This window comes from Acyrthosiphon pisum, chromosome X (genome assembly GCF_005508785.2).
Source record: "Acyrthosiphon pisum isolate AL4f chromosome X, pea_aphid_22Mar2018_4r6ur, whole genome shotgun sequence".
NCBI classification, from domain to species: Eukaryota; Metazoa; Arthropoda; class Insecta; order Hemiptera; family Aphididae; genus Acyrthosiphon; species Acyrthosiphon pisum.
Window position 1 is genome coordinate 11,709,426 of NC_042493.1, and position 12,600 is coordinate 11,722,025.

The 12,600-nt window shown below is 27.0% G+C and overlaps 1 protein-coding gene across 1 annotated transcript; it reads right to left on the minus strand.

The window, feature by feature from the left end:
* Positions 1–7,560: 7,560 nt before the first annotated feature.
* On the minus strand, positions 7,561–11,837 carry LOC100575026 (probable cyclin-dependent serine/threonine-protein kinase DDB_G0292550). Its single transcript, XM_003242299.4, has 6 exons — positions 11,557–11,837; positions 10,375–10,690; positions 10,153–10,260; positions 9,604–9,796; positions 8,107–8,193; positions 7,561–8,045 (listed from the first exon to the last, which is right to left on the minus strand). Exons 1-6 carry the CDS (start codon positions 11,684–11,686, stop codon positions 7,737–7,739), a joined length of 1,143 nt encoding a protein of 380 aa, XP_003242347.1. The 5' UTR covers positions 11,687–11,837; the 3' UTR covers positions 7,561–7,736.
* Positions 11,838–12,600: the final 763 nt, after the last annotated feature.

A 12,600-nucleotide genomic window follows, 5' to 3' on the forward strand; every position in this document is an offset into this window, starting at 1 on the left:
AAGACATGAAAGACTTCAATGATCTCGTGACGCAAGTTGATTACTTACGATTTGGATAACATTTCGCACAAATAATTTTTATGAGTATTCGAAATGGTTTTTTTTAGTGTAAGTAGGTACCTACCGTATTTACAGATTCTAGGTAGGTATAATAGAAAAATATTCAAAATGAAATATTACTATTAGGTATAGTAATCACATATAATAATTATATGTTTACTCTTTGTTACAAAACACAATTGTTGACCTTAATAAATATAAAACGAAAAAAAATTTTATAGATCTCAAAATTAAAACATAATGTTGATATAGCATTGCCAAGAACCTCTATTTTGTCTGACAAGAGGATCCGATTGGTATGCATGTGTAGTTATAATATAATGAATAACGTGGACATATTAATATGGCTTACCTGTTTATATTATACGCTTTACACCTAATTCGTAAAATTGCAACTGAATTCGATATAGGGAAATTGCTGATTATGTGAAATCGGTATTCTGAAGGCCATAATACTGCTAAATATGTGAGTCGGCAAGGCCCTTCTTCAAAAAAAAAATTACGGAAAATTTTAAATGGTTTTATTAATTATATATTTATATTCACAATCTTATCTAAAACACATGCAGATACAATAATCAAATTGAGGTGGATTGTGTATCATTAAATATTAAGTGTATAAGTACATTATTGTAATTAACTTAACATTTAAATTATATAATATTATAACAAGTCAATATAACCAACACTATACACCGACGAACTGTAGAATAGTACAATGGTAGACTGTAAATAAAATTAGTTAAAATAAAACTATCAAATTTGGTTGATTCTACAGAACAGTATCATTATTCCCGTAGAGCGTAGTTTTGAGGACAAAATTACATTGCCACCGTGCGCCTTAAAAAGGGTCTCTGTCTTTTATTATGGTCCTAAGACCACCAAGTTTCTCGCAACAGTACAATTTTTTTTTTGCGTTCCTATGGCACTATGTTCTGGAGTAGGCCCGAAGCCCTAGTTTGGCAGAATTTCTAATTTGGCACTCGTAGGTTTCCGCCATGTTCTGCTATACTAGGTACTGATAATATTGTAGGATATCAATCTTTATCATATAAAACAGGTAATTTTTAAAAACTATATTGCCATATCGTTACCCAGGTACCTCATTACCTACCTATCTATTAAAATGTAAATTTAATTACATATGCCCATCTTTTATTTAAATTTACGTACAACAAAAATTGTGACTATAGCTACATTTTAAAGTTAAATACTTTACAATTATGTAACTGATTACAAGTTAAAAATAACACGTAACTTAAATACATGTACCCTATAGTCTATAGGTAGTAAGTAGTTGACTACATAGGCAGGTTCTGCCCAACCTTAAATGCATATCATAAAGCTATTGACCTTTTGGTTTTATTAAAATCAAAAACTGAAAAATACTCAAATACGGTATAAATTATCTATATTTATTTATAATTTAAGTTTAAAACAATATTACCTACCGAAGGACACGTTATTAAAAATATTTCATACACCTACCAACGTATTTTACATATTAATAAATTATACATAATTTGTATAGAAAAATTATAAACAATACATTAATAATAAGAAAGTATAGTTTAATTTTTAAAATAACACAAAAAGTTTCATTTTTATTATTTGCCTGACTTGAAATAGGCATTTAGTTAAACATCTGGACATTTAATTATGACTGAATTTAGTTAAATGCCTAGGCGGATAGTAAAATCGCATAACAATTAAATTCTTTGTCTATTTGTCTACGCATTCAGTAAAATGTCCGATTTGACTATAAAATGCATACGATATATACACACTTTAAATTTTAGAATTGTTGATAAACTTTTATTTATTTAACCTATATATTTTATATTATTCGTAGGAGGCATGGTCTGATAGTCACATAGAACAAGTTTTCTATTTTTAAAGAAGTGTGACCCAAAAAAGTTTGGGATGTGTTGCTTTATAGAGTAGTTATGGTCCACATTGTAAAATAAACAAACCATACCATACCTTTTTTTATACCCAGTAAATAATGGTAGACTAACATTTTTATAGACATGATGTATCAAAAACCTAAATAATATTAAACTGTATTTGTTATTTTGAATTTTCAAGTGCACTGTGTGTGTCTGTGTGTTCGATTTTAAAATTATAAAAGATTATTATCTGTACCTACATATAGGAGGAATATAGCAAAACTGCGTGAATTCCTCAATTAGTTGTAACTGGTTATAAGTTACTATTTTTTCATATTTATTTATTTACATGTAAATATATAGCGATATAAGTATAGACTATAGATAAAAATATACAAACATCAAATAACAAACTATAATATTATATTATGTTGACAGTTAGACACAAAATATGGATAACACACTCCCATACAGATAGGTAACTACACAATTTACCTACTTATGTACACTAATGACTTATACAGTAATAATTATTATACACCAATATTCCTTTAAAAAATTATGATATTATAAAATAAATAATATATATCATTACACTACCTGTTAGGTACTTATCTTTGTAAAACTGTAAACTTCTAATATTACTAAATAATAAATATTAATATTAGTGAAAAGTGAAAATCAATAAAAATAAGTAGGTAGGTAGGTATCTAACTTCTAGTCAATGTTTGAAATAACATATATTATTGAATGATTTTTTCCAAACTTTAAATAAATAGGCAATAGTAGTATAAATAGTTTTTGAAAAAAAATCAAGTTTCATATTGATGTACCTAACCTAGGTACTAAATACTTCAATTTTTAAAAATTACAGCAAAATAAACTTGTTATTGTCATATCACTATTCATTATTATGGTACTAATCTAAAGGTACTTGTTTTAATTTATTTTATCTATAATTTATTTAAAGACTTACAATTACAATAAAAATTGTGGTCAGTTACATTTTAATAGAAATGTAGAAACTGATTACAGGTTACAATATACGGTAAGTTGATTTATTAATTTAGGTTCAGAATATACGTGTCCAGTGCTCGAATTGGGAAAAAATAAGTAGAGGAGCTCAATCTAACGATTTTAAAAACTGTATTCCGAGGGCGCAATTATTCAACACAAACCATACAAAAAATAGTAGGGGTACGCAAAAAAAAAATAAATATAGTAGGGGAGCTCCGTCCCCCTGCGCATCCCTCCAATTCGAGCATTGTACGTGTCCGAATAATAGGTAATAAATTACAAAAACGATTGAAAGGATATAAAATTCAAATGAAAATAGGTATAGGATTTGAAAATAAAAATAAAACCAACAAAGTATTAAAAGTACCTACCACGTTATCTAATAATTAAATAATCAGGCGTCGTAATAATTGTCTTTTGAGTACTAAGCACTGAAATCGACATATCACAATAGAAGCATAATATGCTTGATAAACAATCCATTTTTAGGTCATCTTCATAAAAAATATGTAATCTATGTAGTAGGTATAGCACTCCATTATTTAAAAATAGATTGATTGGCGAAAAAACAAGACAAATATAACTCTATTATTTGATCCTATTTAAATATAGATATGCATATACTTAATAAACGTTACATAAATACTTGACACGAAGGTAGTTAAATATGTATAATCTATAAAATTTAATTATTTAACTACTTAGTTATTGTAATAGTATGTGTGATATAAAAAAAAATTGCACCGATTATAAGTTTCTAGCTGGTATTATAATAGATATCTATATTTTGTTATTATTTTTTCTTCTAAAAAATAAATCACATATCGTATTTGAATTTTAAAATAACACTTAAATTTTAATTTTAATTTGGTTGATAAGCTTAAACTTAACTTCTGAGTGGACCGATAAGCGCGAGTTAAATTTTTTTTATGGCAGAAGACTAGATAACATTTGATAACATTGATTTGGTAGAAAATTAGATCTAATTGATATGTTTAAGGGGTCAAAAGTAAAAAAGGTGGGCTGTGGATGTCACTCTGCTGTATAGTGTAGGTTACAAGTGGGCCACTGTGATGGATGGTGTTAAATTTGAATTCATTGATTTAATATCATTGTATAAGAAAAACGTTTCTGAGCGAAGACGGTCAGAAATCGTATGATATTACTAAGTATATTTGATGATATTATTGTGAATAAAGAATTTTATGTATAATCTCATAGGCGCAAATTAACTACATTTTTTTTGGGGGACTCAAGTCCCGCTTCTCATAGACCATATTGTTTAATACCACAGAATATAAAAATTAGTACTAATTACTAGATTTTGAACTGGAGGGACTTGACGACATTTGGGGGGACTAAGTTCCCCAAAGCCACCCCCTATTTGCGTCAATGTATAACCTATTTACGTGGAACCTTGTTTTAAATTTTTATTAATCCTTAGCTATAAAAGTTGTACATTTTATAAATTTTTAACTACAAAATAATTATTAAATTTTAAATTTGATAAATTTAATAAAAAACTGTGACTATGTATTTTTAATATTTTTCAACAGCTATTGTAACAATATATCAGGAGCATTGCATTAAATGTTCACGCTTTTTTACCCAACAAATAAAATGTTATTGATATTTATAGGAAAAGAACTAAAACAATTTAAAACTGACAATGTCTCTAAACTCAAAAAAAGTCAAATTATTTTCAAAATTGTATGGAGCATTGAAAATGCTAATATAAACATTCAGTGAAATTTTCAAGTATCTACAGTTATTCGTTTTTTAATTACAACAAAATAAGGAAATTGTTACATGAGAAATCGAGTAAATATCAAAAGTTGTAAAAATATGAATTTCAACCGCTCAAAAAAATTTAATTTGATTTTCTTGTAGACATTTTTTTTTTTTTTGATAAAGGTAGACAAACTTATGAGGAGTCTTGTATTACATTTTCAAATCTTAGATTTAAAAAAAAAAAAGTTTTATGAATTTCCAACTCAAAATAATTTGGACATTTTCGTCATTTTTACGTATTTTGTCAATATTTGTACTTTAAATGCTTATAAAAAAAATTGATTTTTAATATTTTAATATATTAGGAGCCTTCTATTATATTTTGAAGCTTTTGTACCCAACAAATAAAATGTTATTGATATTTATAGAATAAAAAACTAAAAAAAATGGAAACTGAAAATGAGGGACATTTAGGGAAAACAGCTCAAAATAAGTCAAAATATTTTTAAAAAGGCATGGTGTAAAAAAAATGCTATAAATATTCGATAAAAATTTCATGTATCTGCGGTAATTTGTTTTAGAGTTACACCAAAAACCAAAATCAATTTAGCAAAAATTGATTTTGCGTAAAAATTCCTGATTTTCCTTAATTTTTCTTTTGTTTTTAACGGCGCTTTTGAAAACTACTGGAAAAATTTTACTTTTGACCCTCCAGAGCACCTACTAGATTCACTTTCCTATCAGAAAAGATATTGTAAGAAAATCTAAGTACTATTACTGTCCTAAAAAGTGATGACTGAGACAAAAAAAAAAATTTAAAAATTTAAAAAAAAACACACATCATTGTAAAATCAATACATTCATCGTTCCACTCAGTCTAAAAGTTAAGTTATAACATTACAACAATAACAATTTTAACTGAATAAGTTAATAAGTTACCTAAACAAAAATAATTAACTAGTTAAGTTAAAAAAATAATTTTTAACTTAACCTTGACTTTTTTACAAGTTAATGCCTACCTTTGACTTATGCCTCTGAACAATCTACCACATCAAGTCGCATTACAATATCGATTTGACCAGCTCATTAAATCGTGGTAGGTAGGTACTAAAAATCAATTTTTCCTCCAATATCAGTGTAAAATTAATCAATCAAAATGTCAATGTCTATAACAATATACAATGATAATACTCAGAATTACTTCAGTCAAATTAGACGAAAAAAGTGGTTCAGTTCTGAAAAATTCCCACCTAGCTGAATTTTGGTAAACACCTTTATGACATTGTTATAAACAACGTGTAAAAAGTCGACCTCAATATCATGTACACGTTAAAAGTTATTCGAGGTCAAAGGTCACGAAATTGGTCTTTTTTTTAATATCTCGCTTTTTATTAGTTATACAAAAAAAAGTTTTGGATAAAAACTGTAAAACAAGTAATTATGTACAAAAAAGTTCTTGGGATATTTTCACGTAAAAGTTATAGTTTTTGCGTTATAAGGTTAACAAAGTGTACACTTTTAATAAATATGATTTTTTTTGTTAAATATCTTTTTATACTGGTTGTAAAAAAAAAAAAAGTTCCAAACAAAAATATATATATAACCATCTTGTAGATGATTTTGTCTTCTATAATTTTTGTTGAACCAGTATACACTATCAAACCTAAAAACATTGTATATAAATTAAATCCTGAAATCCTCGGTCACACATAAAATATATTTTAATATAAACCAAACATATTTATATTTAATTTAAATAATAAATTACTAATAACATCACATAGACATAGGGCATAGTTACAGATTTTATACTTAAGACCAATGAAAAAAAAAGATTATTTTTGCCTGGGTTATAATATGTTCACATAGCATTAAACCGATCTGAATAATGTTCATAGACCTTAATAATATACTGGTCACTCATAACTCATAAGGTTTATGACAATATAATATTTTATATAGTCTTCACTCTTCAGTAATGGAAAAATGCAAATAATTTAAACTGGAAGAAAATATTATAAATGCCTTGGTAATACAGAAAATGAACAAATGACTCCCACGCGTGAATCCTTAAATGCTAATTAAATACATATTAATTTATAAAAAAAAAATCAATTGTCTTCGACAAGTGTTCTTATTCTAAAACATTCATGGATATAAATTAGTTGTATTAAATTTACTTATGTTAAGGTATAGATTGTACGAATAAAATAAAATAAAATAAAATATAATTAATAATGATGTCTTATATTATATTGTAACATCAAATATCAGAGAATGTCACTATTGTAACTGAATACTTATCGTGAACTACCTTTATTAAGTACTTACAAAGTACAATAAAGGACATTTCAACTGGCACAATATTTTTATTTAATTGTATTATATATATTTTTAAATTAATTGCAAAATAGTTTAAATTATTTTAAATATAACAGAATATTAAAAAGATAGGAACACAATAAAATTATAACTATTATTATTACATATATTATAGTTTGTACTAATATTGGTATGGGATTAACAGGAGTTAAGGTTGAGTAGTGTGATTATAATCATAACACTTTTGTAAAAGGGTTGGTACAATAAATACTACAACATAATAAAACAAATTATTTATTTTTTGTACTCTCTCATGTACTCATTACAATAGTGTAATAATACCTCAGTAACATTTAGCATTACCGTAGGTTACTGAAATTAAAACTATATAAACTTATATTCCTTTATAAGTATAAGGTAAATAATAAAAAAAAAAAAAAACTTTTTATAAAATGCCAGAGCTATGGTAATTTTATAAATAATATAAAGAAATTAATAACTATCATATTTTATATTACGAAAAAATATTTGATACAAAGTGATTTTGGATAAAATAAAAACAGATGAGACTTAGATATTGTTATAAATTTAAGATTTGATTTCTTAAAAAAATTATCCAGCGATTGTATTTAAAGCTTTGATTTGTATCTTATTAACTAATTTTACAAATTTAAAAATATTCTTTATCTTAATCATTAATTTATTTTTGAAAAAACATTATACACAGTACTTCTTGGGTGGAGGCATAATAGGTATAAAATCGGTAAAATGATCTTGAGCAAATGCTTCGTTGTCTATTTTACCATATACTTCGGTTTGCATGAGTATCTTCAATTGTGACTCATTCGTAGTATTCTTATTGTTTTTTATGGAAACAAAACTAAATGACTCCAATTCGCTTTTTTTATTTTCGGGTGTTTTCAAAGACCTGATAGACATATCCCAATAACTGTTATGGTCCATCTGTATAGAGTTATCAAACTGGGAAGAAACTTTTGATTTTTCACATTTTTCAAATGTTGATATCTGAAGAACATAAAAAAGTAATATATATATGATGAGATTAAATTAAAATTCATATACTCACTATATCATCTTGTACATGGTTTTCAAATCTTAAAATATCTTCTTTCTGCTTTTGCGCTTTTAACAATAGGTCATCAATCGTCCGTTTCTAAGCCATTAACAGAGTAGGTATTTATAATTAATATACTATGCAGTAAATTGGCTATTATATAAGAAATGTATAAGTGCTTCATGCATTATTGAGGCCCTGAACAATTTATAAATTAGAGGCCCACTAGCCATCATTAACAAAGAATCTGTAAGTAACTAGATAGATATTACTTTGGATTACCAAAATGTCATCAAATTTGCTGTTAAAAAATATTCATGAAAAAACATACATGGGTGGGCTTAACCTATATAATTTTTAGGGCAAACTCTACTTTGAGTATAATTATAAATAATTTTATAGTGCGACTCGACGCTAATGCACTTCGTGGTGGTTTAGTCTCAAACCAGGGGTTTTCAAGCTAGGATCAAAAAAATGTGTAAAATATTTGTTATCAATTTTAAATTTGCTGCGCATCTTTACGCGCTAGGTTTAGAAACCCTAATGAAAAAACACCACAAGGCGCATTAGCGTCGAGTCGCAGTTACAATGAAATGCACTATAGTAAGACTGGTATCAACACATTTTACGCACTTATGCAACAGAATTGAACCCCTCATAAAATAATTCACTTTAGGTACTTTAAACGATACACAATTAATTTTTTTTTAATGTTTATAAATTCGGCTTTGTTTGAATTCAAATATTTTAATCAGATATTACAAGTAGGAACACTGGAAATCATTAAGTTATATTCATATATACCTATTTTGTTTATTAAATTTAAATAATTTTTTTTTTTTTGATACATGTAATTGTTATAAATATATATTAATCTAAAAAAAAACTCCTACAAATTGCTTTTTGGATTATTTATAATATGTTGTAGCCACAAATCTTTTTTCATGAAATGGCACTCCAATTTTATATTGTATTATAAAGTATATATAATAAAAATATATTATTTAATAAAAGGAAAAGTCATGTACATTTAAGAATACAGTAATTTATTTAAGCCAATTTTAAGCTAAATGGAAATGTAGTAGCGCTATTTCCAAAAAATTTACATTACTAAAATTCACATAAATTTACATACAAATTCCAAAATTTTAAGTCCCCCTAAATTGTGCGATATTAAAAAAATGATATCATTGCAATGCAAATATAATTGGTAAAAATTTCAAGTATCTAGGAATTAAGATTATTGATTTCTAAATAGCAACAAAATAACAAAATAGGTTTATTAATACCTAAATATTCCTAATTTTTTTTTTTAAATTATTTTTAAAGTTCACAGATCTGGGCACATAACAGACACTATTTGGTAAAATCGGTGAGCACAATAAATTGGTAAATAAACATTAAAATAGTATACCTACATTTAAACAATATTTGTTCATATTAGAATTAGTAAAACAATGTGTCATGTCTGAGATAAAAATATACGTTTATATATTAGTTGTAACTTACATGAATCAAACCAGGATTGGCACTAATATTCTTAGTCATGTAATAATCACATCTAATTTCTTCAAATGATATATCCATCAAGTTTAAGCTACCAACTGGTTGAATAGCAAATTGATGTCCAATAGGGTGGAAACATGTGAATGGCCAAATATTGGTCATTGATAGTTGTTGTACATGCCTTTGGTAAGTTTTACTGAAAAACAAATTATTTATCATGATACTTGTTGAAATACCTGGCTTTGCTTGTAAAAAAAATTAAAAAATAAATATTCATAAAATCATTGAAACGCTTCACTGAAAAACAATGTGTACTCTTCTCTTACCAGACAAAAAATAGATAAAAAGCACCGTAAGGACACTATGACATTACATATTTGTATATACTTGACGAAAAAACTTCAATTTTGTTGTTGAAAACGCGGTACATAAAACTGGTGTGTTCTTTTATATAATATATTATAAGGATAATGATTTAATTATTAATTATTTGTTATATATTTAACTAATATTAATTTTCTAGATATTTGAAATGAAGTAGTTTCTACTTACATTTCATTTTCATAAAGCTTCAAAATATTTCTTTTATCATCAACTCTGTTATTAACATTATGGACATGGGGCCCATGTATTTGTTTTTGATCATGTGAATTCTTATACCTAATTAGTAATACAAATAAAAGTGTTATAATTATAATTATAAGAAAATTAAGATACATCAATTATAATAAAGACAATGAATATCAGAATATGTCATATTTAAAATCCAAGTACCTATATGAACTGGCTTCCACTTTGTTGGTATCATAAACATATTCATTATTATATTTTCTACCCTGACTGTTGTCATCTTCTTTATAATAATTCTTTACATTACGGTGTCTTTGAGCTTGATTTCCATAATGATTACTTGAATCGTGATCTTCTTCGTAATCATTTCTTTGATTATGATAACTATTCCTGTTGTTATAATCATTTTTATAATTGTAGTTAGCGTTTCTACTTCTAGATTCATAGTTCTGTCCGTGCTCGTAATAATCATTATGATCTCTGCCATTATTAGTATCATAATAATTTTTACTTGAACTCCCTAAAAATTAAAATATAAATAATATTTAGAACAATGAAAATTCAATAAAATATAGGTATGTAATATATTATATTGTAATCGATTGATAAGATGCATGAAACCTTTTAAGTATTTTTAACCGAACAATGCTTTATATGTTAGGTATAAATCTAGTTTAGCGGCTCCTCGAATTTTCGACTTTTTTTTTTGAAACATATGTAATTCGACAAGTTTAGAACGATGGTGCAAAAATAAATTTGCGGAAATGATTAGTTTTGAAGTTATGGACTTTCAAAGTTCGCTATTTTCGGTGTTTTACTCATGCGTGCAACGCTCTATTTTAATGCTCTTAATAACAAATTTTTAAATTATTTTATGTTAACTGTGTAATCACTGCCCATATTCTACGACATAACTTACACTGTAACTTACTTAAGGTGGTGTTGCATAGCAAGTCAGGGGATATTTTCGATTTGCGGAGCGTAGCGACGAGTGCTGCTAGCTGTGTAATCACTGTCCATATACCACAACATAACTTACCCTGTAACCTACTTAAGGTGGTGTTGCATAGCAAGTCAGGGGATATTTTCGATTTGCTTAGCGTAGCAACGGCGTCGAGGAGCGTAGCAACGAGTGCCGCTAGCTGTGTAATCACTGCCTACATTATAAGAGCGTTAAAATATTTTTTTACGCACCCATGCGTATTAACGTAAAATCGCGAACTTCGCAAATTTATAACTTAAAAACTAATCATTTCCGAAAATTTATTTTTGTACCATCGTTCTAAACCCGTCGAATTACATATGTTTCACAAAAAAAGTCAAAAATTCGAGGAGCCGCTAAACTAGATTAGTTCCATATGTTAATTAATATATGTATAAACTCACTATAACTCTTTGATTGATTTTCATAGTCATATTGGTTGTTTGAGCGATGTGGTTCTTCATGTGAGAACCGACACGAAGAGCCGTAATAACAATTTCCTTGCAAATAAAATTTGCATATCTTTCTAGACATATTTACGACGAGAGCCTATTCTTTTATTTATGAAATAAACATTAAACAACAGAATTCAAAACACCATTTGCTGTATAATTATAGGGAAAAATACATACCTACTAACTAGTAAAAACGTGATACTGTTTTGATTTTTGTTCGGAGACTATTATCAGTTTGAAACCAACGACCGTTTGATAACGATTGACGATAATAATATTATACAGTCTTACCGATACGTATCGCTACGTTTATGCAATTATGCATACCAGCATACATAACACTCGTTACTTCTTGAACGTTCGAATTTGCTATATATTTGCTAAATACCTATAATATTGTCTATTGACTGTTTTTGCACTCGCCCTGAGAAATATTGTAACAACTCAATTTTATAACTCTAGAACCAAAACCGAGCGATTTATATTTTATACTCGAACTGCGTAAACGCGTTTTGTCCATATCGTACGTGTGTAAGATTGAGAAAACACATGCGGGTGTGAGTGTGTGACATCCTCTTAAGTTTTATAAATTAAATTTTCACTAGGCAAACATATAGTGTACCTATGTTAATCTGTCGACGAATTCAAGCAGGTATTTCATATTATTTGGTTACTTATTAGATTCTGAGTGGAACGATGAATGTATTGATTTTACAATGATGTGTGTTTTTTAGATTCTGAGTGGACCGATGAATGTAATGATTTTACAATGATGTGTGTTTTTTAGATTCTGAGTGGAACGATGAATGTAATGATTTTACAATGATGTGTGTTTTTATATTTTTTTTTTAATTTAATTTTTAATTTTTCATTTTTGAGTCTGTGTACACGATAAGTAGTCGAAATAATGTTACGATTTTCAACTTCAGTATCTTGTTCGATCAGAAAGTGAATATCGTCGGTGCATTGGGGAGGTCAAAATTTAAATTTCCC

Coding starts and splice junctions, on each gene's coding strand:
- LOC100575026 (XM_003242299.4), bottom strand. CDS start 11,686: ATGTCTAGAAAGATATGCAAATTTTATTTGCAAGGAAATTGTTATTAC. Junction 10,691..11,556: donor AAATCAATCAAAGAGTTATA/GTGAGTTTATAC, acceptor TTTAATTTTTAG/GGAGTTCAAGTAAAAATTAT. Junction 8,046..8,106: donor ACCATGTACAAGATGATATA/GTGAGTATATGA, acceptor TATGTTCTTCAG/ATATCAACATTTGAAAAATG.